General features: G+C 35.3%; 1 protein-coding gene across 1 annotated transcript; it reads right to left on the bottom strand.

The window, feature by feature from the left end:
• Positions 1-19729: 19729 nt before the first annotated feature.
• On the bottom strand, positions 19730-20389 carry LOC138340426 (extensin-like). The gene is made up of 2 exons (XM_069292151.1): positions 20227-20389; positions 19730-20133 (listed from the first exon to the last, which is right to left on the bottom strand). Exons 1-2 carry the CDS (start codon positions 20387-20389, stop codon positions 19730-19732), a joined length of 567 nt encoding a protein of 188 aa, XP_069148252.1.
• Positions 20390-26496: the final 6107 nt, after the last annotated feature.

Below are 26496 nucleotides of genomic sequence, written 5' to 3'. Positions count from 1 at the left end.
AAAAGTCCGAAAAAAGCTATAGAGAGTTTTCGTATAGATGAAGAAAGGAGTCAGCCAGAGTTCGACCTCCCATTTCTAAAAAAGAAAAATGTTGAAGTGTTTGTGCGGGGTCTGGAACCCGAATATTATGAAAAAGTCATGCTGCTCGTTGGAGTAAAATTTCCTGAGATAGCCAAGGTAGGTGAGCTATGGAGGATGGTTTAAAAATTGGGAAGATTGCCCATGTTGCTGCTTCGCTCGGATCTTCGTGCTTGTTAAAAAAATAAAAGAGATGACATCTCAGTCGTTTATTATGAGGGAAAGAATACCCCAAGAAGATCATCATCGTACCAAGGTCTTTCTGGACCTTCACAGAGTCTGTACCAGAATTGTTATACACAAGTCAATTATCAAAATGCTTCCCCTCCAAGCTACAAAAATGCTTCTCCCCCAAGTTATCAAACTACTCCCCCTTCCGTTTATCAAAATCCACCCCCATCTATCAAAATCCTCCACTAACTTACCAAACTCCATCTTATCATTACCAAAGTGTCACTCCAAACATCTCTAACGTGCACTAAAATTACTGGGCGACTCCCCCAGTATACCAAGCTCCAGTACACCAAAATAACCCCACGAACACCAAGCTCCATTACCAAATAACCAAACTATCATCAGAGTCCTCATTCTCAAGGCAACTACGATCCCCGTCATCCTAGATTTGAGAAAAATCCCGCCAAAACTTTTACAGCGCTTGCCAAAAGCCGAACAAAGTTGTACGAGCTATTAACTGCGGCATGTCATATTCATCCAATGGGACCCAAGCCATTGGACACTAGCTCTCAACTTTACAGACGAAATCAGAAGTGTTCATACACTCTAATAACATTAGGCATGATACTGAGGACTGTATTAACCTCAAGCACAAAATCCAGGATCTAATCGACCAAAACGTGGTCTCCCTCAGACTACTGAACCTAACATCAATAGTAATCCTTTACCAAATCAGGGGGTGTCAATATCAATATAATATAGATAAACGATGATTGGTGCATGACAAAGGCGATGGTCTCAATTGTTCATGTTGAGCTGGAGAGATTCGTGGCGCTAAGCATTAAAGAGAAGAAGGAGTTCATGATTCTGACACCCACAATTGTTGTTGCCTTGGTGCCAATAGAAACTCCCGCTAAGCGAAGGTTTGTGATCGAACCCTCTTCAACTCAGGTATGACCAGATCTGGCAGATGTTATACTCTAGAAGAATTGGCCTATGGAGGAAAAAATAAATACCAAGGAAAAAGGACAATAAGCGAGGGCAAAGCTGAAGAATTCTGGAGAAAGATGTAGTTGTAGGACTATTTCATTGTTAAGCATTCATAGAAAACCACGGCTCAAATTTCTGTGTGGGACTTGTTAATGAGTTCGCAACTACATAGACAAGCCCTAATGAAGTACTCGGATGATACATATGTACCAGTAGGCACCAACAGCGACAATGTATCGGCCATGATCAACCAGGCTATCCGAGGACATCAGATCAACTTTTGTGATGAAGAGTTGCCCTTCGAAGAGAGGATGCACAACAAAGCTTTGCATGTCATGTCATATGTCGAGAAAGGGCTATAAACTGTGTCTTAGTAGATGATAGGTCTGGTCTCAATATTTGTTCACTGTCGACTTTGAGGCAATTAAGATTTGATTTGGGGAAGCTTGAACAAAACCAAGTCAAAGTGAGAGCCTTTGATGGGGTTCAAAGAGACACACTTAGATTAGTGAACTTGGTCATTAAGATGGCCCCCCGTAGAGTTCAATGTAAAGTTTCAGGTCTTGGACATTAACACTAATTACAACATTCTTATGGGAAGGTTGTTCATCCACATGGTCGGGGTTGTGCCTTCTACCCTTTATTAGATGATAAAGTTTGTCTGGAAGGAGCAGGAATCGGTTATTCATGGTGAAGGAAGCCACTCCGATGGGCATGCGCCAATCATAGATGAAATCTCTTTACTCGCACTGATTTCTACACGGTGGAGCTGGTTAATGCCACCGGTGTGACTTGGGTCCACAACTTCCTATGCCCTCTGTGTACAAAATAATTTCCACAGTGATACTCTAGAATAGATTCTAGCCAGGTTTGGGATTGGGAAATAATTTCCAAGGAATTGTAGAACCTATTAAAGTTCCTGCCAAAGGAGCAAGGTATGGTTTGGGGTACGTCCCCACAGATAATGAAGTGAATTTGAAAAAGACTGGTGCTCAAACATTGTCTAAGCCAATCTCTCATCTGAACCAATCATTTCTAGTCCGGGAGCATGCCAACCGTTATGGCCTTGGGGAAGAAATTTTGTCCCTTTTTGAAGAGATTGACGCTGTCATAGAGGACGAGGTCAATCTAGAGTCGGGATGTTGATCTTTGAGAGAATCTACAATAATGGACCTCCACACCAATCTTTATTCCCTAAATATTTTGGTAGAAAGACATCGTTTATGCCTGTTATAAAAATTGGTGATATTCTAGAAGAGGCCCGAGGCCCACCATTTTGCAGTTTCCTTGATTACTTGAATTTTGAGATTCCTCCGTAACGTTTAAAAAGTCAACATGGACCTTTGCCATGGCAAAAGTTTGCATTGTTTTCCAATTTGAATGAAAGCCTCTTTATTGAAAAATCATTTATTTATCTTATTTGCTTGTTTTACTTTCCTAACTTTTTTTGTTTATGATTTTTGTAATTTTAATTTAAAACCTACCAATATCATGTCATGTCACGAGCTAAACAAACAAAAAAGGCAGATGATGACGAGGGTGAAGTGTGCGAAGAGGAAAATGAGGCACCGGAATATGTCGCTGAGGAATTTTGAAAGTTTGAAAATCAGCATAAGGCGATATTAGAAGAAACTGAGACTGTGAATCTAGGAGACCAAAAGTGTGCAAAGGAGGTTAAAATCAGTGTCTACCTAGATAAAATTTAGAGAAAAAGGATCTGATTCATTTGTTTACTGAATATATTGATGTGTTTGTTTGAGAAGTCAGTGACATGGTAGGGCTAAGTACCAATATGGTGTCTCGCAAGTTGCCGATTAATCTGGAGTTCAGCCTCATGAAACAGAAAGTTTAGACGTTGAAGATGGAGTTAATTTTAAAGATTAAAGAAGAGATCACCAAACAGATCGAGTCTCGATTAGTGGAAGTGACGCAATACCCGACTTGGTTGGCCAATGTTGTTCTGGTCACCAAAAAAGATGGGTAGATCATATTATGTGTTGATTACAGGGATCTCAACAAAGAAAGTCCAAAAGGCAATTTTCTATTGCCGATCATTCACATTCTAATCGACAATAGTGCTAAATATGAAATGCAATCATTAGTAGATTGTTACGCAGGTTATCATCAGATCCTGATGGACAAAGAAGATGTAAAAAAGACAACTTTTATCACGCCTTGGGGTGTTTATCATTATAGGGTGATTCCATTTGGTCTAAAAAATGTAGTTGCTACTCATATGAGGGCTATGATGACCAGATTTAATGACATGATTAATAAGGAGATCGAGGTGTATGTAGATGATGTCATGATCAAGTCCCACGAGAGTTCAAACCATTTGAGGCATTTAAAGAAGTTTTTTGATCATCTCTGTCGTTATAACTTGAAATTAAACACCACTAAATGTGTTTTTGGAGTAACAACCGGAAAATTGTTGAGATTTATAGCGAGCAGAGGTATTGACCTCGACTGTTCTAAGATGAAGGAAATTCAAGAGTTACCTCCTCCGAAAACAAAGAATGAAGTGATGGATTTCTTAGGGAGGTTCAACTACATCAATCAATTCATAGCTCAATCAACTGTGGTGTGTGAGCCTATCTTCAAGTTGTTGAGGAAAGATGCTTTGGCAAAGTGGACAGAAAAATGTCAGACTGCTTTCGAAGCCATCAATAATTATTTGTCTAATCCACTATTATTGGTTCCTCCATGTGAAGGGAGTCCGTTGTTGCTATATATATATGTCTGAGATAACGCATTTGGATGCGTACTTGATCAACATGATGAGACAGCAAAGAAAGAGCAAGCTATTTATTACATAAGCAAAAAGTTCACTCCATACGAGTCTTACTACACTCTTTTGGAATGAACATGTTATGCTTTAACTTGTACTGCCCAAAAATTGAGGCATAATCTGTCTTCTTATACCACATAACTCATTTCCAGGATAGACCTATTGAAGTATATTTTCCAAAAAGCGATGCTGGCAGGAAAGTTTGCTAAACGGAAAATGTTTTTTAGAGAATTTGACATTGTGTATGTGACTTAGAAGGCGATAAAAATCACAAGCCTTAGTTGATCACCTTGCAGAAAATCCTGTCGATGAAGGGTATGAGTCGCTCAAGACTTATTTCCCCGACGAAGAGATCATTTGTGGGTGAATATATTTATGAAGCGTACCCTTGTTAGAGACTATCCTTTGATGGAGTCTCTAACCACCAAGGAAAAGGTAATTAGAGTTGTTTTAGTGTTGGAATCTGGGAAACATTATCATGTAGCGGCCAAACTCCTATTTTTAATTGCACGAACAACATAGACAAATATGAAGCATGCATTCTTGGTTTGAAAATGTCCATTGACATGAATGTCCACAAGTTTCTTGTTATTGGAGATTCATATTTGTTGTTTTATCAGGTTCATGGAGAATGGGATGTGAAGAACTCGAAGATCACACCAGTATATATATAAGTTGTGCAAGAGATTCCGTAAGATTGAGTTCAGACATACTCCTAGAACACAAAATGAGTTAGCTGATGCTCTGGCCACCATCGTGTCAATGATTAAACATCCAAATACTTATTATATTGATTCTCTGGATGTAGAGATAAAGGAGCTGCCAATTCATTGTTCTCATGCTGAAGCATAACTTGATCGTTTGCCATGGTATTTTGATATAAAAAGGTACTTAGAGACCAGGAGTTATCCTTAGAATGAAACCTCCAACAAGAAGAAGTTGATACGTCGTATGACCCTCAACTTCTTTCTAAGTGGAGAAATCTTTTATAGGAGGACTCCCGCTTTAGGTCTTCTCAAATGTATTGATGCTGCCAAAGCAGCGAAGCTTATTGAACAAATACATGCCAGAGTTTTCGGCACGCACATGAATGGACTCACTTTGGTGAAGAAGATCCTTCGAGCCGTTTATTTATGGATGACTATGGAGCATGATTGTTGTAAGTTTGTGCAGAAATGTCATAAATGTCAAGTGCATGGTGATTTGATCCCAGTGATGCCTCACGAACTCAATGCAATGAGTTCACCTTGGAGATTTGTATCTTGGGGCATGGATGTCATAGGTCCAATAGAGTCAGTCGCTTCTAATAGAAACAGATTTATTTTGGTTTCCATTCACTAATTCACCAAGTGGGTTGAAGCAGCTTCTTAAAAATCCGTGACCAAGAAAGTTGTAGCTGATTTTGTCCAAAATAATCTGATATGCAGGTTCAAATTACTGCAAACCATCATTACTGATAATGGTGCGAATCTCAACAGTCACTTGATGAGAGATATATGTGAGCATTTTAAAATCACTCACCGAAATTCAACCTCTTATCGTCCCAAATAAATGGAGTTTTAGAGGCTGCCAACAAGAACATCAAGAAGATTCTGAGGAAAATGATTGACAATCACCGAGGTTGGCATGAGATGTTTCCATATGCTTTGTTGGGTTACCGAACGAATGTCACAACATTGATTGGAGATACTCCATACTTGTTAGAATATGGAACAAAAGAAGTCATACCTGCTGAAGTTGAGATAATGTCCTTGAGAATCATCCAAGAAGCTGATCTGAGTATTAGTGAATGGGTCAGCAAGAGGATTGATCAGTTAACCTTGATTGATAAGAAGAGAATGGTTGTTGTTTGTCATGGTCAACTATATCGACGTAGAATGATTAGTGCTTTCCACAAAAGAGTCAGAGCTAGAATTTTTGAAATCGGTCAATTAGTCCTTAAGCACATTTTTCCTCACCAAGATGAGTATAAATGAAAATTTGCAACGAATTAGAAAGGACCATACATGGTTAGCAAGATATTATCTGAAGGTGTTTTGATCTTATAATTGATGGATGACACTGCATGGCCGAAACCGATAAATTCATATGCAGTCAAGAGATATTATGTGTGAAGTTTTAGTTTGTATCTCTATCATTTCATTATATTTGTTTTATTTTCTTGCAATTTTTCCGTTTAAAATCTTATCCCTCTTGTAATGAGCTAGGTCTAACCTGAACTCTCAAGAATGAGATACGTAGGTGGACTATGTCGGCCTCGATCACCCCATTATCCATTTTTAGTATTTCTTTGTATTTGAACTACGTTCGACCTGAATTCTCAAGAATGAGATACGTAGGCAGACTATGTCGGCCTAAATTAGTTTTCTTTGTGAATTTCTAATTCTTACTAACGAGGGGAAACTATGTCTGACCTAATTCCTGCCTCAACGGGATACGTAGGGGCCACAAAGGTTTGCTATCTCTAGTGAGATTTCTATTTTTCTTTACAATAGAAACTGGGAAAGAATTTTTGAGAGGGACTCTAAAATTCTCAAGGAAGAAGATTTTTCCTTAACAAGTCGAGACTGGAGTTACTTTGGGATCTGCAACTGGGACATAATTTTCAAGGATAAATCATAAATTCCATGATCTTCCTACCGATAATTAAAGATAAGCCAAGACAGTTAACTTGGACAGATTTTTTGAGGATGAACCCAAAATTTTAACATGGATTTATCAACAGTCTAGAGTTACTCTAAATACTCCCTAGCGAGTAATCAGATAGACCGCCCAGCATCAAACTCAAAAAAGTTCGCTAAGCCTGGCGTGACATGATACTTGACAGTAACTTTTTTTAAAAATACTACTTTTCAAAAATTTATTTTTCTTAAAATTTTCCCTTTATGTTTCATTTTTTTGGCACAAAATATTTTTGTCTTATCTATCAAGAGTCAGGAGATCAGAAAATCAACCGTAGATTTCAGGAAAAGGAGTAGACAACTGAAGAAATCGACACAGATCAGTTCATTTTAGAACTAACTATTTTTCTGTGAACGTAGGTTTATAGATTTACTCTGAAACTAGAAAATTCCTCCGATCGATGAATATGGAGAAGTCAAGGGGGGGGGGGCGTAGAGCCCTCTCAAAATTATTAGTTGATTTTTGTGGATGCGGGAATTAATTTTTATATTACTTATATCGAAGACCTGGGAACATGAACAACATTCTTTCCAATTCCCAACAATATGAAGTCTATTATGAAGATACAACTATGTTCAAAGATGACTCAAACGAAAACCCCTAAAAAAGACACTTTACGGTTTTCATACTATTAGACATGATAGTATCACTACACGAAAGGTAATTTTATTCATGTTATTGATTTAGATGATACACTACCTGGAGGGTCATTTTTCCATAATGTCAATTGAGACTATATCACTATCCAGAAGACACTATGTTGCTCGATTGAAGCGATATCTTCATTTGGTACCAGGGATGGCATCAAGAGAAACATATTCATGCATCGTGAGTTGACATTCATGCATCGCGAGTTAATATTCATGACGCGCGAGAAAATATTCACGTTTTGCGGAAAATCATGCATTGCGATAAAATATTCATGTATCACAGAAAATCATGCATTGCAAGAAGATATTGATGCACCGCAGAGAAGTCATGAATTGCAAGAGGAGAATTCATGCTTCACGGAAAGAAATCATTCATTGCAAGAGGTAAATTCATGCATCGCATAAAGAAGTCATGAATTGCGAGAAAATATTCATGCACCGTGAGAAATCATGCATCGCGAGATATTCATGCATTCAAAGAGGAAAATTCATGCATAGCGGAAAGAAGTCATGCATTGCGAGAAAATGTTCATGCATTGAGGAAAATCATGTATTGCCAAAAGATATTCATGCATCGCGGTCATGCATTGCAAGAGGATAATTCACGCATTGCAGAAAGAAATTATGCATTGCAAGAGGAAAATTCATGCATTGCGAAAGAAATCATGCATTGCAAGAGAAAATTCATGTATCACGGAAAAGTCACGCATTGTAAGAGAAGAAATTAATGCACCGCGGATGAGAAATCAGGCATTGCCAAAGAATGAAATCGTACATCCCAAGAGAAATATTTACTCGTCATTAGAATTCAGATCAATTTCATCCTTTTTATTTTGACAAGATTAAACATCAAGAGAATCGTCGAAGATGACATCAAGACAATATGAGCACACTGCATTAGCTTTTATCAAATGAAGAGTACATTGAAGATTATATTGCAAACATAAGACATAAGCTTTATTGTCTTTACGTCAAATCGGTCGAGTTGACGTATAATGTTGAAGGAGAGAAACTAAGTGTCAACACGGTAAAAGACACTATCTCCCATTTGAATTGCATGCTAATTAGTTTATCTCGGTCTGTGTCGAGAACAGTCGTAAGGATGAATTCTCCAAAAATGAACCACATATGCGGATGGCATTAAAAGGATGCAGTAAAATGTGAAACTTTTTCTTAGTAACAAACTTGGACATAGTCCAAAGAGGAGTGTTAAACTCTTAGAACGCGAGCAGAGGAGCGACTTCCACCACAATCCAACCACACTCCTATCAGAAGGCATGTGGGTTATTCATTACATTTTTTTATTTCAGTTTTGCATCCGAAAATTTCGGTATCTGCAGGAAGCAAGTTTCCAATCTAAGTGATAATGCTCCAACAGTTTTGGAAATTATGTTTGTGTAAGTTCTTAATTATGCGTGTGAAGTGCACCACATTCATGACTAAAAGGTTACAAGCCTCCTTTTCATGCTCGACTTAATATGTCGCTTGTCCAGAATCGAAGAAAATCTAGCATAATAGATTTATTTTCAGCCGATTGAGTTGAACTACAAGCAGCATGATTTCCTAAGGCTTAAGTATATTTAGGCGGACTCAATGTTGAAAACTCAACTGTATTCCAACACTTGCTCTTAAATCTTATTCTTGAGTATCCCGTCACTTTAAAATTCGGTGTTGGAGCGACTTTTGAATTCTTTAAAAGTCGTGCATTAAATCAAGCATATCAAACTACAAGTGGACCAAATTCTCATAGTTCGAGATATGTAGGAGACCCACTCCCAGGGTTCGATCATAATTCCTAAAGTTTGTACCAAATTCTTTATTAATGGATGAATATATCGTTAGTCAAAATATGCTTAGTTAATTTAATTTTCCTTGAATTTCTTGCATCAATCCAAGTAAAATGAGAGACAGTTATTGATGCCCAATATTGACCCTTACCAAGATAAATTAACGTTCGAGCTTCATTAATTTCGTATGATTTAAAATAATTAGCTTTATAAATTCAAAATGTTTTTCAAATTATTTTAAAGTAATTTCAGTAGCTTTTATAATTTTCTAATTAGTAGATATGTCGTTTATATAATCACCTTATTTTATAAATATTTCAAAAATAATCTCGAAAAGATTTTAAATCTAGTAAGTATTTTATTTAAATTAGTTTAGTTTTAATAAAATTATAGTTTTGAGTTATAAGTTTAAATTGAAATTACTTATTTTGCTTCATTGAAATTAAGAAGCTCGTAAAAAATTAATTATATTAATTCATCTTATTTAGTTTTAGTCAAATTCACCAAGTAAATTCAATTTGACTAATTTTTTCTTTTATTTCTATTCATTATTTTTCAATGTTTCTCTCCATCTCAATTTTGGTTAAGTTTCTTCAATTCCCAAGCCCATTTTTAAATTCAATTCCCAGCCTTTACAACATAAAACCCAACCCAATGACAACATTTTCGAACAACCTTTTTTTCAGAAATCCCACCGACCCAATGCCTATTTGCCCCCACCCGACCCACTTCCACATCTAAAGACCCAGAATATTATACAAACCCAGAAACACACAGCCTAGCAGTGAGACACAGGTGATATTGACAGAAAATATGGCAGAGACGTATGAACAGTTCAAAACAGCCTTGCACATGCCCCACTTTCTCCTCACGCCAAAGTGGCAGGTCATAACGGCTCAAAACAACATCCCTTTTTCCGTCAATATACACGGAAAGGCAGCCAAAGATATTAGTAGTCTTTGACTTTTTCATCTTCTTCCTCCTACTTTTCTCCTTTTCGTACAACTTCAGCAGCAAAAGCATCTGCAGCTACCTCCTTGCAACCTTTGGATTGAGCCGCATGGCGCCGCAAGGACGATGAACGCATCTCAGCCATTCAAGCCCCTGCCCTATCGGAATTTAAGGGGATTTGGGCGATTTCTCGTACAAAGAAAACTTTCATCTCTTTGGGGAACACAATTTTTTTTTTAATTTGGGGACTAAGGGAAATCCCAATTTTCACCCCGAACTTTTTCAGAATTTACCCATCTTTTCCGTTTTCTTGACCCTTTTTTCCCTCTCTATAAAGGGATGTTCTTCTCTGTTTAAGGGGTTGGTCGAAAAAAATTAGTGAAAAGTTGGGGGGGGGATATTTTCTTTATGTTAGCAAACTTTGAACTGATAGAGAAAAGTTGGGCAGAAGGTTGAAAAAGTGTAGAAGATCTTTTGAGATTCCTTAGCCTTTTGTTCTCAGAGAACAAGATTATCCATAAAAAAGCAGAGAATACGGCAAAAAAATACACATCAAACACGTTAGAAACAAAAGAGAAATCACTGTGACTACAGTGTGGTCTTTCTTCTCACCCAAAAAGAGTCCTTTGTTTAATTTTTTGTGGTGGAATAGCTCATTTCTTTTGCTCGTCGTCCGGTGGCTGCATCGAAGAAGGTAACACCTCTTCATTTGTGACATTCTCTTTGTTTACTTCTCTATCTAGCTATGTTGATTCGATGTTGTTTATGGTTGGGATTATGATGTTTTAGCATGAAGTATATGTATATATATATATATATATATATTCTTAAGTCGTTTCTATGTGTTAGTTATAATACCGAGTAAGAATTTTATGGCATAAGTATCTTCTTTTAACTCTTAACAGCGTTCCATCATTCGTAGTCTTTTAGTTTAGTGATAGTTTCTTGATTATGTATATTTTCAATCTGAAAGATATATAATTTCATGTGGTTCACTTGCGACCACCTATTTGAGTGATTCAAAGATTTGTGTTTATGGTCTGTTGCAGCACTGTATTTGGGGATCTTCTCTTCTTTTATTATAATCTGATCGCTATTTTGCTCATACAAGTTTGATTGTTATAATCTATCATGTCTCAAGTATATAGGTGTTCTATTGTGTGCCCCCATATTTTGAGTCTTACTCATCTAGTCGTTCCGTTCGACTTCAAATTGTATTTTAATCTAGTTATGTTTTCGATTTTGTTATCCATGCAAAATTTATCTCCTTGCTATTTCAAATTTCAGCTGAGAATGCTTACACTGGCCAGGTGAATCAATATAAAATTTGAGCTTCTTATTTCATTAATCCCAGTTGGAATTTTGTAAGAAATTAGTCATTAAGGTTACTTGAAGCATGCCTTTTCCCATGTCTTAGTACTGTTAAGACTGCCTGAAGTATGATTTGTTTGCAAAGACTATGGTGCATAATATGTTGATTTTCATAATATAGAGTTAATATTTAATAGTTTAGTCACATGTTACTTATTGGTTTTGGTTTTAATCTTTTGTATCGACTTGTTGTTCCCCTGTTTACATTTCTTAAATGACATAAATGTGGTTTAGCATTCATTTTTACATTGTTTAAGGACCTAATTTGCTCAAATATTATACTTAATTAACACGACTAGTAAATGGAGCTCTGTTAATATGTTTGGATTATCATCTTTGGTGTTATCGCCTGCTTGGTCTATTTGATTCATTTGGTGTTTCTTTAGAGTTATTTTGTTCGGTCCAAATATCGAGTTATGTTGTGTATACCTTTCTTTCTTAGTTTGAATTTCCTAAATGACTCCACCTCAATTGAATTGTGCCTCTTTTAATTTACGTTTTTAAAATTTATTTTCAAAATGCTAATTGTGTATATATTTTTGGTCATTGTATGTGATTTTGCTTGAGTCCATTGGGGACTCTCTGCCACTCCTCGCATATCAATTTTGGGCCTTTAAGGATAAATTTCCCTTTATCGAATAAAACTGGGTCAAGTGGAACCAAGGAGTAGAGCCTTAAAATAGACGAACAGATTTTAGACTTGAAGAGGTTAAAGCTGACAGGAAGAGATTGGGCCTAAAGCCCTCATTTCATTTCTGTTTTGTCGGATTTTGTTAATTTTGGGCCTAAGCCCTTATTATTTTGTATTATTACTTCGTTCGAATTTAGGACAAGTATCAAGGCGATGGGCCTAAAGGCCCAAAGCAAAATGAAGCGGGTCTAAAAATTGGTCCAGGCAGACAGAAATCGAATTTGGACCCAATTTCTCTCTATCTCTCCCATACTTTACCAAGTGCTTTATTTGTTGTTAATTGTTGCTAGTTTTAGAAATCAATAATTCAAATCCCCCGCAAGACGCCACCTCGTTTAAATTAGTTATTTAAGTCAATTAAGTATAAATAAAAACATTAAAAATAATTTTTTTTGCAAACCTCATTTAGATAATAAAATTGATACTTCACCTTTCAAACAATCTTAAATAATTTTCATCTCAAAATTTAAGTTAGAACTTTTTGCCAAACAAGTTAGTTTTTGGATAATTGCGATTTAGTGAATATTTTAGGTGCCGTAAAAATTTACCTAAAATATATTTGTGAATCCCCGAACCCCCTTTTCAATGTTTTCAATTGATTTTTTGTTCAAATCTTTTGAAAGCTCAGTTTTTTTTGGATTTTTCTCAAAAAAATAAATTGCGACTCTAAACAAGTCTCAGAAACAATAATTTTTTTTCTTTTTTCGAAACAATACAAGGTCAAGACCTAACATGAGTGATTCAACCTGATCCTTTCAAATAACAGAATTGCTTGGACCCGTAACCTTTTTAGGTAACTGGGAGCCTTGATTAAATTGAACCAGGTAGGTAGTGTTATCAACAACAATTACAGAAGTGTTTTGAGTCACCATGATAGATGAACCAGGAAAAAAACAGAAAGATGAACATATATATCGATACTTGTTGGAGTTTAGATGAGCTCTGATACCATAAAGATTCAGGATGGATAAGATAAATTCTATTATATTTAACAATGTGCAGAAAAACTTTTTAAATACAAGGGAAGACCAACAATAAATCATATACTATTGGAGTTGTATTCCTAGTGGACTCTTAATAATGAACATGGAGTACTAAACCTATAAGCAGTAAACAATTAACTAACAACTACAACTGACTATGCACTATTACGGGGAAGATGCACCGATCAATAGTCACATCCTATTTATATGGATCATTAGACCAATGATATTTTCATGAAAATTCCTCAAGCATTCAATGTTCCTGAAATATGTGAAATTCCGTAAGAAACTTGTTCGATAATATTTAATAAATCCTTATATGGATTGAAATAATCAGGACGGATGTGGTACAAATTGTTTTAGCTATTTTTTATTAAAGAAAGGGTACAAAAATACCATATTTATCTTTATGTTTTTACAAAAAGGTCTGAAACTGATTTTGTTATGATACTTGTGTATGTTGATGATTTGAATATCATTGACATTTCTAAAGAGATTTCAAAAGTTATTGAGTGAGCATTTGACAAATGAAATACTTTTCCATCACTCAACATAAACATGAAAGGTTCTAAAGTGATTTTACAATTACATCCATTGTGTCTGGTTATTAAATCGCTTGACATATATAAAGATCCATTTCAACTTCACGAAAATGATGAAGAGTTTCTTGGTGAAGAAACTACATATCTTAATGTCATTGGGGTGCTAATGTATCTTGCCAATTATACTCGATCAGATATACTTTTTTGCAGTATGTTTATTGGAAAGACTTAGTTCCTTCCCAACAAGAAAACATTGAAATTGGGTCAAACATATATCAAGATATCTTCAAGGGACCATTAATATGATATTATTTTGTTCTAATAAATTTGTTTAAGAAATGACTGGTTATCCAAATATTAGATATTTATCAACTACTTATTTAGATATGGAGGCACAACTATATCTTGGCAATCAAATGAAACAACATAAGTTGCTACTTCTTCAAATAATGCATAAACAATTGTTATCCGTGAAGTAAGTGGGGAGTGCGTTCGGTTGAGATCAATGACTCAACATATTCATGAAATGTATGATTTTCCTATGAAAAAAAGGATATTCTGAAAATATTGTATGAAGACAATGTGGCATGTATATTTCAGCTGAAAAAAGGATACATTAAACATAATACAATAAAACATATTTCACAAAAAAAAATTCACTTGTGATATTAAGAAGAAAGGTGAATGATTCCCACAGTTGATAATTTAATAGACACGTTGACCAACCTCAATATTTCAAAAGTTGGTATTCAAGTTTGGAATGTGTCGCCTCTAAAAAATTTAACGATGTTTGCAACGGGGAAGTAAGCCACGCATTGCACTCTTTTTCCTTGTAGGTTTTATCTCAATGAGTGTTCCTTGCAAGGTTTTTAACGAGACAACAAACAATGCATATTATAAAATATGTGTATTCTTTTATCCTTCACCGAGTTTGTTTCCATTGGTTTCTTTTCCTAGTAAGTTTATAACGAGACATATTATCTATCAATCATCCAATGGGGATTGTTGTAAATATTTTGGTGGTTAATATGATTATCATAACTCCTAGGTTAATTCTATCCTTTATGTGTAGTAGTGTTGTTGATAATGTGATCAAATAGACGATCATAACTCCTAAATTAATCCTCTCCTTTATTGGTAGTAATATTGTCGATAATATGTTCAAATGGATGACCATAACTCCTATGTTTATTTCTTCTTATATGGGTAGTTATTCTCAAGGTTTAATGTCAAATTTATGATACCCTTTGACAATGTAATCTATAAATAGTAATATTGAGAATGCGTTGAATACATTTGAAAAAAAGAAAATTGTCTTATATTTTTCTTGATTACATATTTATATTTCTCTTTTGTTCTTATGTTTACAACATAACTATTCCTTTGATATTTCCCTTTGTGTTATCATTTTTTTTATTGACAATTGAAAATGAAATAGAAATATGAGTTCAATTTCGTACTTTTAGTATGAGAACCCTATAAACTATTTAAGCATTGAATTCTATATCAATGCTCTTAAAAATAATCTTATATTATCTTATATCATATATATGATTACTTTATGTTTCTCTTTATACTTTTAGATTATTACCCCTGCTTTATTTTTACCTTTAAACTCGTTTCTTCAACTATTGTACGTGTCCCTTCAGACTGTTGTATTCCTTTGCTGTTATTCTTCAAGAATTACCTCTAAAAACTAGTTAAATCATAATCATTTTTTTTATCTTCTTCTTCGTGACAAATTGCATCCCTAATTTCTGTAAAACTTCGCCAAAACTTTGAAGTATACTTTAGGTCATCAACAAAAAAATAATAAAGCCAAACTATAGTTATCTTGTAGTTTTTCCTCCATTAAACTGTCAAAATAAAAACTATATCAAGTGCTTAATTCTTAAACAACTTATTACAGTCTGACGATATTTTATCCGCACATACTTTTTTGGGTTTTTCCCTTCTGTTATCACTCTGTTCGACAACTTACATTAGTATTTCATCAATAATCTGTAAAAAATTATCTTTTATGAATTTGTATTGAATTATTTTTGTACTTTTGGTTATGAAAACTTTCAAGCATTCTTAATGGAACTAGGGTGGAAGAAGAGACAATAAAGAGATAATAAAATCCACCGCAAATTTATAAGGTACTTGTACCTATTAATATATTTTATTAGGAGTTTAAATGTTATTGTATTAATCACATCTCCAAAATTTTATACATTTTTTCTGATATGGAAAAGTCATAACCCTTTGGAGAAGTCACGACTCATTTAAAAATTCACAACATATTGAAAAAGTCATATTCCTTCAATGTGAAATTTTCTTATTTTTAATATACTTATAATATAAGAAAGTATATAGGATTTGAGCTAAGACTTTTGTATTAGTACTTATCTAACTTCTTTGAGATAATCAATAAATCATACCAATGGTCCATAGCATGACCATGTGTGTATTGTGCCTTATCAGAAAGTCATAATCCTTTGAAAAAGTCACAACTCTTTGAAAAAGTCAGATTCCTTCGGAAAAGCCACAAGTCTTTAGGAAAATAATAATCCTTCTGCAAAGTAACAATGTTTCCACTCTTTTTCTGAATAATGACAACATTTTGGAAAAGACACAATATCCTTCAATGTTAAAGGATGTCTTATTTTAATATATTTTATATTATAGTATAGATATATATAGAGTATGTACTAAATTAGGTGCTTTAAGAAGAAGAATAGAAAACTTAGAAAATTCATAGTTTAAAAATGTGAAGGAACTCCTCTATTTATAGACATCAAAGGTATTATGAACATGTTCTTTTTTATCCTTATTATAAAAGACACAACTCTTCAGAGCAATCGCAAACCTTTAGAAAGGACACAACTCATCCAAAAAAATACAATTCCTCAAAAATGCCACAACTCATCCAAAAATTCACAATTCTTCAAAAAAGTCACAACTCATTGAAAAAATCACAACCCTTTGTAGTAATTGCAACCCTTATGAAAAGGCGCAAACCTTTGAGAAGATCACAACTCACTAGAGAATTCACATTCTTCATTCACAAAAGTTTAAATGTTTCAATTATTACTTTTTTGTTCTTTGTATTAGGTTGATATAGGAAAAGGTTGGGGAGTCTTATTTATTAGAATTGTTGTTGTTTGTAGTTTTTCTTGATTTTCCTAATTACTTGTAATTATTTTTATTCATTATATTTTTTTACATATGGTGCCCTCGAGAATATCAAATAGGGGTTGATATCATTCACATGATAAATTTATTATGGTACATTTAGGGGTATGTATGAACAATGATATGAAAGTGTAAGGAAATCTAGTTTCTATTGGCTAAAGAATTAATATAGGCCATCAAATTGAGTAACAATAGAGAAAGAGATAGTTGACTAATCTATGAAAAACATTCACTATTAAGAAGAAAATTTTATCAAAGAACAAATATTATAATTGAAAATATATGTGTAGAATATAAAATTCATGAAATAGTAATAATTTTACAAATTCAAGTTCTTAATATGTACAATACCTGTTGTTCATTTTGTATTCCAAACATACTTAGAACAAAACTTTGAACATGTTTGTAAGAAAACAAAGTTTAAGAACATTTTCACAAATAGAAAATTAAAACTAGTAGCAAAACTAGAATAAGAAACAGATTTAAAAAAAATATACGAAATATTTTTCATAAAGAAGAATTGTTGTTAATATGTATCTAAAGAATCTTACTGATTCCAACAAACTTTGCAGAAACATGAAGTTACCAAGTGTAATGAACCACTGAAGAACAAAAGAATAGAAGAACTAAAATTAATTCACAAATCTAAAGTTTGTAAAACACGTACCAGAATCTGGAAAATTTTTAATAGGAAAAAGATCAAGTCCACTGAATTCACAGTGTCCCCTTAAGGAAATTATTTTTCCTCTGGTATCCGAGGTTTGATTTTGAATATGACCTCCCAGGGTAAAATGATCTCAATCACCAGAGTATAGATACCAAAAACTCCAGTGTCAGCGAACCACTCAACGGCAGTAAAGTACACTTAGAATTCTAGATTTAGTAGTTGAAGAAGAAGTCCATTAAATTCTATTTAAAATTAGAGGAAATTCCTCAATTTATAGAAAACAGAGGATAGTGCGAAAATGTTCTTATTGTGCCTTACCGGAAAGGTCACAAACCTTTGAAAAAGTCACAATCTTTCAGAAAAGTCGTCACCTTTCCTAAAAGTCACAACTTTCCATAAAAGTCACAACTTTTCATAAAAGTCACAAGTTTTCATAAAAGTCACAATTTTTACTAAAAGTCGCAACTTTTCATAAAAGTCACAACTTTTCATAAAAGTCGCAACATTTCATAAAAGTCGCAACATTTCATAAAAGTCACAACTCTTCATAAAAGTCGCAACTCTTCATTTTTCATTCACACCTTTTTAAATCCAACAGTACCTAATATTGCGATATTAGAAAATAATACCGATTAATCTTAATGGTGTCATGGATTACCGTAGAAGCGCGAAAAAAGTTATCTAGTCTTATATATAAGAGCTTTTAAAAGGAAAAAAAACATGTTTTTATAACACCGCTCATTTAAGCTTACCTTCTATATTTAGAATTCAAAATCCACTTCTTCAAACTTGTAGCGTAAAGAACAAATATTATAATAAAAAGAAATAGTGAATTTTAAAAAAATGATCTTATTATTCATGATTTGTACAGGGAGTACAAGAAAGCAACATAAAATTATAACTAATAGGAAATGAATGGGTTAAGTAATAAAACATCAAAGCTCATATAATTAAGTAATTGTAAGGATTAATTAAGTTACTGAAGCTATTTATCCATGAACAAGCAGTGAAAACAATTAGAAAGAAGGCCAGAGGAGAAGTTGAAGCAAACTGGTCCATGTCATTAAGTATGAATTTTCCAATTAGAAAATAGAAGATCTTGTTCAATAAATTAATGGATGATTATTGCCATTGGAGTTTGAATCTTTCCCTCAATAAATCATTCTTTATTTTGTGCATCAAGTTGAAATCTGAATAGGAACAACAAAATAGAAGATTAGAGATTTATTTGGAAGAAAGAAAAGTCATATATCAAAAAAATTATCACAATTCAAATAGATACTCACTTGATTGATTCGGGAGAATGGTTGAGCTCCTAGAAATACTTAGTAGTGAGTTGGAGGTGGTGGAGAAGCATAAATGTATGTTGGTGGAGCAGGTGATTTCACGGGTGGAAGAGGTGAGCTTTACTAATAGGGTGGAGGAGGAGACTTTACTAGTGGAGGTGGAGAGTGGTAGTAGTAAGGTGGGGGAGGAGAAGGAGATGGTGGAGGAGGTGACTTGTAGTAGTAGTGTGGGGATGGTGGAGGAGATGGGGAAGGTGGTGGTGGTGACTTGTAGTAGTAGGGTGGGGTAGGTGACGGGGACGGAGGAGGAGGAGACTTGTAGTAGTAGGGTGGTGGAGGAGATGGGGAAGGCGGTAGCGGTGACTTGTAATAGTATGGTAGAGGGGGAGAAAGGGATGGTGGAGGAGGAGAATTGTAGTAGTAAGGTGGTGGAGGAGATGGTGATGGTGGTCTTGGTGACTTGTAACAGTATGGTCCAGGTGGAGATGGAGATGGTGGAGGAGGGGACTTGTAGTTGTATGTTGGTGATTGTTATGGTGATAGTGGTGGTGGAGACTTGTAGCAGTATGGTGGAAGGGGATATGATGATGGAGGAGGAGGTGACTTGTAGTAGTAGGGTGGTGGAGGTGGTGACGATGGTGGTGGTGGGGACTTGTAATAGTATGGTGGAGGAGGAGATGGTGATGGTGGTGGAGGAGACTTGTAGTAATAAGGAGGTGGGAGAGAAGGCGATGGTGGGGGTGATGGTGACGGGGATGGGGGTGGGATGATTTTTAATAATATATTGGTGGAGATTTTGGCGATGGTGCAGGTGGAGACTTATAGTAATAAGGTGGTGGTGGAGACTTAGTTGGTTGAAGCAGAGATTTGTAATAGTTGGTGATGGTGACGGGGATGGGGGTGGGATGATTTTTAATAATATATTGGTGGAGATTTTGGCGATGGTGCAGGTGGAGACTTATAGTAATAAGGTGGTGGTGGAGACTTAGTTGGTTGAAGCAGAGATTTGTAATAGTATACAGGTGTAGGTTTTGGTGATGGTGGAGGTGAAGACTTGTGATAATAATAATGTGGTGGAGACTCAGTTGGTGGTGGAAGAGTTTTGTAATAGTAAGCAGGTGGTGGTGGAGAGTTGTAAATGTATGTGGGGGTTGCGGGAGGTGGTGATTTATACACAAACTTTCGTGACGGAGAAGGTGGTGACTTATAAACATAAGTCAGTGATGGAGGTGGAGGAGATTTATGGTAATATGGAGTAAGTGTAGGCTTGGGCCGTTTGCACTCTGCATAAGGTGTCTTAGAGCCATAACAAATGGCTTTGAATAGATCACAACTTCATATTTATTCTTTGACTTCACTTTTAAGGTTAGCACCCTTTATTCCCTAGTGAAGGTTTGTAGGAATTCTACACTTTGAATCCTTTGGAGCATTGTGGAGTTTAGCTTTGCAAGTCTTTGTTCTATATTTGCTATATTCAGATCCAAAATTTCCATTGATCTTAGTGGTACCATAACCCACAATTTTCTTATCACCAGCATTGCAAGTTACTTCAACAACAGCACCTATTTCCATGTGAAATAGAAATAATACATTAATTAATACTAAAATAATTAGTAGATCTTCTAATATATGATCATTTAGATATGTCCCCGCTTCTTCCAAAAATATACCTTGTATTCATCATATAAAATTATAATATCTTGTTTTTCTCATAATAAATACTCTTTCAAGCAAACTACTTTCATGCAATTGTAAAAATAATGCTTATAGTTGTTGCCTTATAAATTTTTTGACTTTTTAACATCTTAATCTTACGATAAAAGAGGATTGAAGATTCAAATAAAACAAGGACATTCATGAAATAAGATAAAAGCATATAGTACAAGGCAACAAAAAGGAGAATACATAGTTGGATAATTTATCTTTTGAAATATTAAGAGAAAATAAAGAAAACAGGCATGATATAAACACTATGGTACCTTTTAGGTGCTTCTTGCCATGAGACATTTTTGGGTGCTTCCAATCATATCATCTAAAACAATAGACTTTTCCGACAACTTTGACCACAAATTGATTATGTGGAGGATAGTAATGCGTTGGAGTTGGAGGAGACTTGTGGTAGTATGGAGTTGGAGGTGTCTCTTTGGTGGTGGTGGCGAGGACTAGTAGTATGTAAGAGGTGGTGACTTAACAGGTGATTGTGGGGAAGTGTAGTGATATGGTGGTGGAGGTGATTACTTTAGTGGTGGTGCTGAGGAGTAGTAATATGGTGGAGGCGGACACTTCACTGGTGGTGGTGGAGATAGTACGGGGGAGGAGGTGATTTAGTAGGTGGTGGTGGAGACTTGTATTAGTATGGTGGGGGTGGTGATGGGGATGGGGATGGTGGAGGAGGAGACTTGTAATAGTCTGGTGGTGGTGATGATGGAGATAGAGGTTGAGGAGACTTGTAGTAATAAGGAGGTGGAGGAGAAGGTGAAGGAGGTGATGAATATTTGTAATAATATGGTGGAGGAGGTCAAGGAGACGGTGGCGGTGGAGACTTATAATAATATGGAGGGGGTCGTGATGGTGAGAACGGTGGTGGAGATTTATAATAGTATGGTGGTGGAGGTGATGGTGAAGGTGGATGAGGAGCCTTGTAGTAATACGGGGGTGGTGGTGAAAGTGATGGTGGAGACGGTGAGGGAAGTGTTGCTAATCTGTGTTATGAAAATCAGAAATTACTGGTTGTAATAAATAAGTCAGAAACACAAAGTAACTGAGATTTTTAGAACCAGTAAATAAGATGAACAAAAATTTATTTGTATAAAATAATTGAATCTGTAAAACTTACCAGAATATGGAATACTCTTTTTGATAATTTAGGAAGAAAATCAAGTCCACTAAATTCACAGTGTCCCCTTAAGGAAATTATTCCCCTCTAGTATCCGAGGTTTGATTTGGAATATAACCTCCCAGGGTAAAATGATCTTAATCAGTAGAGTATAGATACCAAAAACTCTACTATCAACGAATCAATCCACAACTGGAAAGTACACGAAGAAATATGTGTTTTCAAGAAGAAGGAAGAGCAGAAAATTCGTTGGGAAATATTCTAAAGACTGAATGGTATTTATAGGCAAGAAGAATATATTCTGAAAGGTTGCAACCCTTTCAGAATCGACAGGACCATTAATGAAAGGTTGCAAACTTTAAAATGGTATTGACTATTCCTGAAAGTTGCAACCTTTCAGAACAGTCATGGCGGGATTTTTAAATATAACGGAATTTAAAACGAGTCATGCGCGCGGATCCGAGTCGGGTCGGGTTAACTAAAAAGTTGAAAACATTTCGGTTAACTTCTGTTATCAACTAATTAATTGAAAATAATTTTTGGCCATTAAATTAATTAAATAAATAATTAAAATAAATTTGTCCAAAAAAGTATCTCTCGATCGATCATTTGCCAAAGCCAAAGCCAAAGCCGAAGACGAAGCGAGCGAGCGACGACGAAGACGGTGCGAGGGGGGTCCCTCTTTCCAACCCTTTTAACAATTAATAGGAGTGTTTATTTATTTAATCTCTCCTATTTTCATTTCCATTAACGATGAGGGACTATTGCCTTTTTCAATAAAGCATTAGAGGAGTTTTCAAGTTTCCAACCTTTCAAGTTCTAAACTTTTTAAATTCCTCTCCTTCCCTCTATTTCCCATCAATTCTTGCTACATACCCAACAATCCCCCACATTGATGGGGAATAGTTATAACATAGGAATGCACGGACAATTGTGTACTTTACAAGAAAGGATTAATTGCATCTGGATAAGTAGGTTTCCCCTTGGACTTTCCATAGTGAACATATGTCAGATATACTCGGTCAATCGGTAAATGTGATATCTTTGCACCGTCGAACTTTGGTGTATACCTATACAACCATATGTCACACAATTAATCCTTTACTGTTTATGATTCTCACGGTTGTGTTCGTTTCAGCCATGAACACCTCCTGGTTTCATGAGTGTATAGAGAATAGGCTTTTGACATAAAATTCTCTTTGAAGCGGCTTCCACTTCACACTAACATAGGTGATTTCTAACCGTGTCATCTCGTAGATACACTATTTGGTCAAATCTACCAAACTTAGCAAATCATTAAAAACTTTAAGCTTTATTACCTCATTAACAAGCCTTAGAGTCTTATCCTTTTCCTGAACATTGTCTTCATTATGAGAATGGATTGAGTTAATTGACAATGTCGAACCGTCAGCCACAACTTTGTCTTTTTCCTTGAATCTAACTCTTGGGATCTCCAGTCTGCTAGATAGAGTTACCGTCATGCTGACTTGTCCTAAGCCGTAAACCCATTCCCTTAGATGATCTTTCAACTGCCTCTCTCACTAGGCCTTCCGTTAGTGGATCTGACACATTATCGCTTGAGTTTACATAGTCAATTGTGATAATTCCACTAGAGAGCAGTTGTCTTATGGTGCTATGTCTACGTCCTATATGACGAGACTTCCCGTTGTACATAACGCTCTCTGCCCTACCTATTGTTGCTTGACTATCGCGATGTATGCAAATTGGTCCAACAGGTTTGGGACAGAATGGAATATCCTCTAGGAAATTCCGGAGTCATTCCACTTCTTCACCAGCCTTATCCAAAGCAATGAATTCACATTCCATTTTGGAGCGAGCAATACATGTCTGTTTGGAAGATTTCCAAGGGATAGCTTCTCCACCAAGTATGAATACATAACCACTTGTGGATTATACATCATTTGACCCGGTGATCCAATTTGCATCACTATATCCTTCAATCACAACAGGATATTTATTATAATGCAAAGCATAATGTTGTGTCCAGTTTAGATAACCCAACACACGTTTCATAGCCATCCAGTGAGTTTGATTCAGATTACTAGTGTAGCGACTCAGTTAACTAATAGCACATGCTATATCTGGTCGCGTGCAATTCATAATATACATCAAACTTCCCAACACTCTGGCATATTCCAACTGAGAGTCACTTTGACCTTCATTCTTTTTGAATGTACAACTTAAATCATTGGAGTTTTGACTACATTGAATTTCAAGTAATTGAACTTATCCAATACTTTTTCAGTATAATGAGATTGAGATAATTCTAGTCCCTGGGGAGTTTTGATAATACTGACCCCTATGATCAAATCAGCAACTCCTAAGTCTTTCATATCGAACTTGCTGGACAACATGCGCTTAGTAGCATTTATATCGTCAATTTCTTTACTCATTATTAACATGTCATCAACATACAAACAAACAATGACTTCATGATTCATAACATTTTTACTGTAAACACATTTATCACATTCGTTAATCTTGAATCCATTTGCCAACATTATTTGATCAAATTTTGCATGCCATTGTTTGGGTGCTTGGTTGAGTCCATAAAGTGACTTCACAAGTCTGCACACTTTCTTTTCTTTACCAGGAACTATAAACCCTTCAGGTTGTTCCATGTAAATTTCTTCCTCTAACTCTTCATTTAAGAAGGTTGTCTTTACATCCATTTGGTGGATTTTAAAATCGTGCGCTGCTGCTAGTGCTATTAACATCCTAATTGATTTTATCCTTGTTACTGGAGAGTATGTGTCAAAGTAGTCCAGACCTTCCTTTTGTTTGTACCCTTTGACTACCAGTTTAGCCTTATATTTGTCAATAGTCCCATCAGGTTTCATTTTCCTTTTAAAGATCCATTTTGATCCTAAAGGTTTATTTCCTGGAGGAAGATCAGTCAATTCCCAAGTGTGATTGCTTAAAATTGATTCAATCTCACTATTTTTTCAATAAGTTGACTATGACGAAGACATAACTGCTTTAAATGTTTGAGGCTCATTTTAAAGCAATAGTGCTACAAAATCTGGTCCGAAAGAAACAGATTTTCATTTTAGAGTACTTTGCCTAGGTTCCTCACTAGTTAGAATATTTTCCATTGAATCTTCTCGTGGTCATTTAGGTCTTTCACTTGTTGACTCACTTTCAGTTTTATACGGATAGATGTTTCCAAAAAACTCTGCATTATCTGATTTAATTATCTTATTAACATGAAACTCAGGATTATCAGATTTGTGAACCAAAAATTGGCAGTCTTTACTATTCACAACATACCCAATAAAGACACAATCTATTGTTTTGGGTCCAATTTTAACCCTCTTAGGTAAAGGAACCTCTACCCTGGCTAAACACCCCCACACTTTGAAATATCTCAAGTTGGGTTTTCTTCCTTTCCACAACTCATATGGAATTGATTGTGTTTTTCGATGGGGTACTCTATTGAGTATTTTATTAGCTGTAAGGATGGCTTCCCCCCAAAGATTTCGCGGTGAACCAGAATTGATCATTAAGGCATTCATCATTTCCTTTAATGTTCTGTTCTTTCGTTCTGCCAAACCATTTGACTGTGGTGTATAAGGTGCAGTAGTGTGATGAATAATATCATATTCCAAACATATCTCTGCAAAAGGAGATTCATATTCTCCACCCCTATCACTCCGAATCATTTTTATCTTTAGATTCAATTGGTTTTTCACTTCATTTTTGTATTGCTTAAATGCATCAATTGCTTCATCCTTACTTTTAAGCAAATATACATAACAAAATCGAGTGCAGTCAACAATAAAAGTTATAAAACACTTTTTTCCACCACGAGATGGTGTTGACTTCATATCGCATATATTTGTGTGAATTAAGTCTAAAGTTTTAGAATTTCTTTCAACAGACTTGTAAGGATGTTTAACAAACTTACTTTCCACACAAATTTCACATTTCGACTTATCGCATTTAAAATTAGGCAATACTTCTTGATTAACCAATTTTCGCAAGGCTTTGTTATTTACATGTCCCAAACGGGCATGCCATAAATCACTTAACTCCAATAAGTAAACAGAAGCAGAATTTTTATTAATATTGTCAATAACCATTACATTTAGTTTGAAAAGACCCTCATTGAGGTAGCCCTTTCCTATAAACATTTCATTCTTACTTATTACAGCTTTATCACTAACTAGGACACACTTTAAACCCATTCTTAACGAGTAGTGTAGCAGAAACTAAATTCTTCCTAATAGTAGGGACATGCAGAACATTGTTTAAAGTTAACACTTTGCCGGATGTCATTTTCAACATTACTTTCCCAGTTCCTGCAATCCTTGTTATTGTTGTGTTTCCCATGAATAAATCTTCATCGTACTCAGCAGGAATGTACGTTGCAAAGGCTTCTTTTGCAGAGCAAATATGTCTAGTGGCACCTGAGTCGAGAAACCACTCCTTGGGATTTCCAACTAAGTTACACTCCGATATCATTGCACACACGTCATCTGCATCTTCCATCTTTTCCACGATGTTTGCTTGACTTTTGCCTTTGCCTTTGTTTTTGTCCTTTCTTGGAGCATGACAATCAGAAAATCTATGACCAGCCTTGCCACAATAATAACAGTTTCTTTTGAATTTCTTCTTGGCCTGTTCTGACTTCTGCCCGTTGGACTTCTTTCTCTTTTTGTCTTTGGTAGGAGCTTCTTCAACAATATTAACTCCAATGATTGTTGAACTCTTACGTGACTTCTTTTCGGTATTTTTGTTATCTTCCTCAATCTTGAGCCGAATCACAAGATCTTCAAGCTTCATTTCTTACGCTTGTGCTTTAGATAATTCTTGAAATTAT

Source organism: Solanum lycopersicum, chromosome 12 (assembly GCF_036512215.1).
Source record: "Solanum lycopersicum chromosome 12, SLM_r2.1".
NCBI classification, from domain to species: domain Eukaryota; kingdom Viridiplantae; phylum Streptophyta; class Magnoliopsida; order Solanales; family Solanaceae; genus Solanum; species Solanum lycopersicum.
The sequence above is the reverse complement of the archived record's forward strand: the minus strand, read 5'-3'. Positions and strand labels throughout refer to the sequence as shown.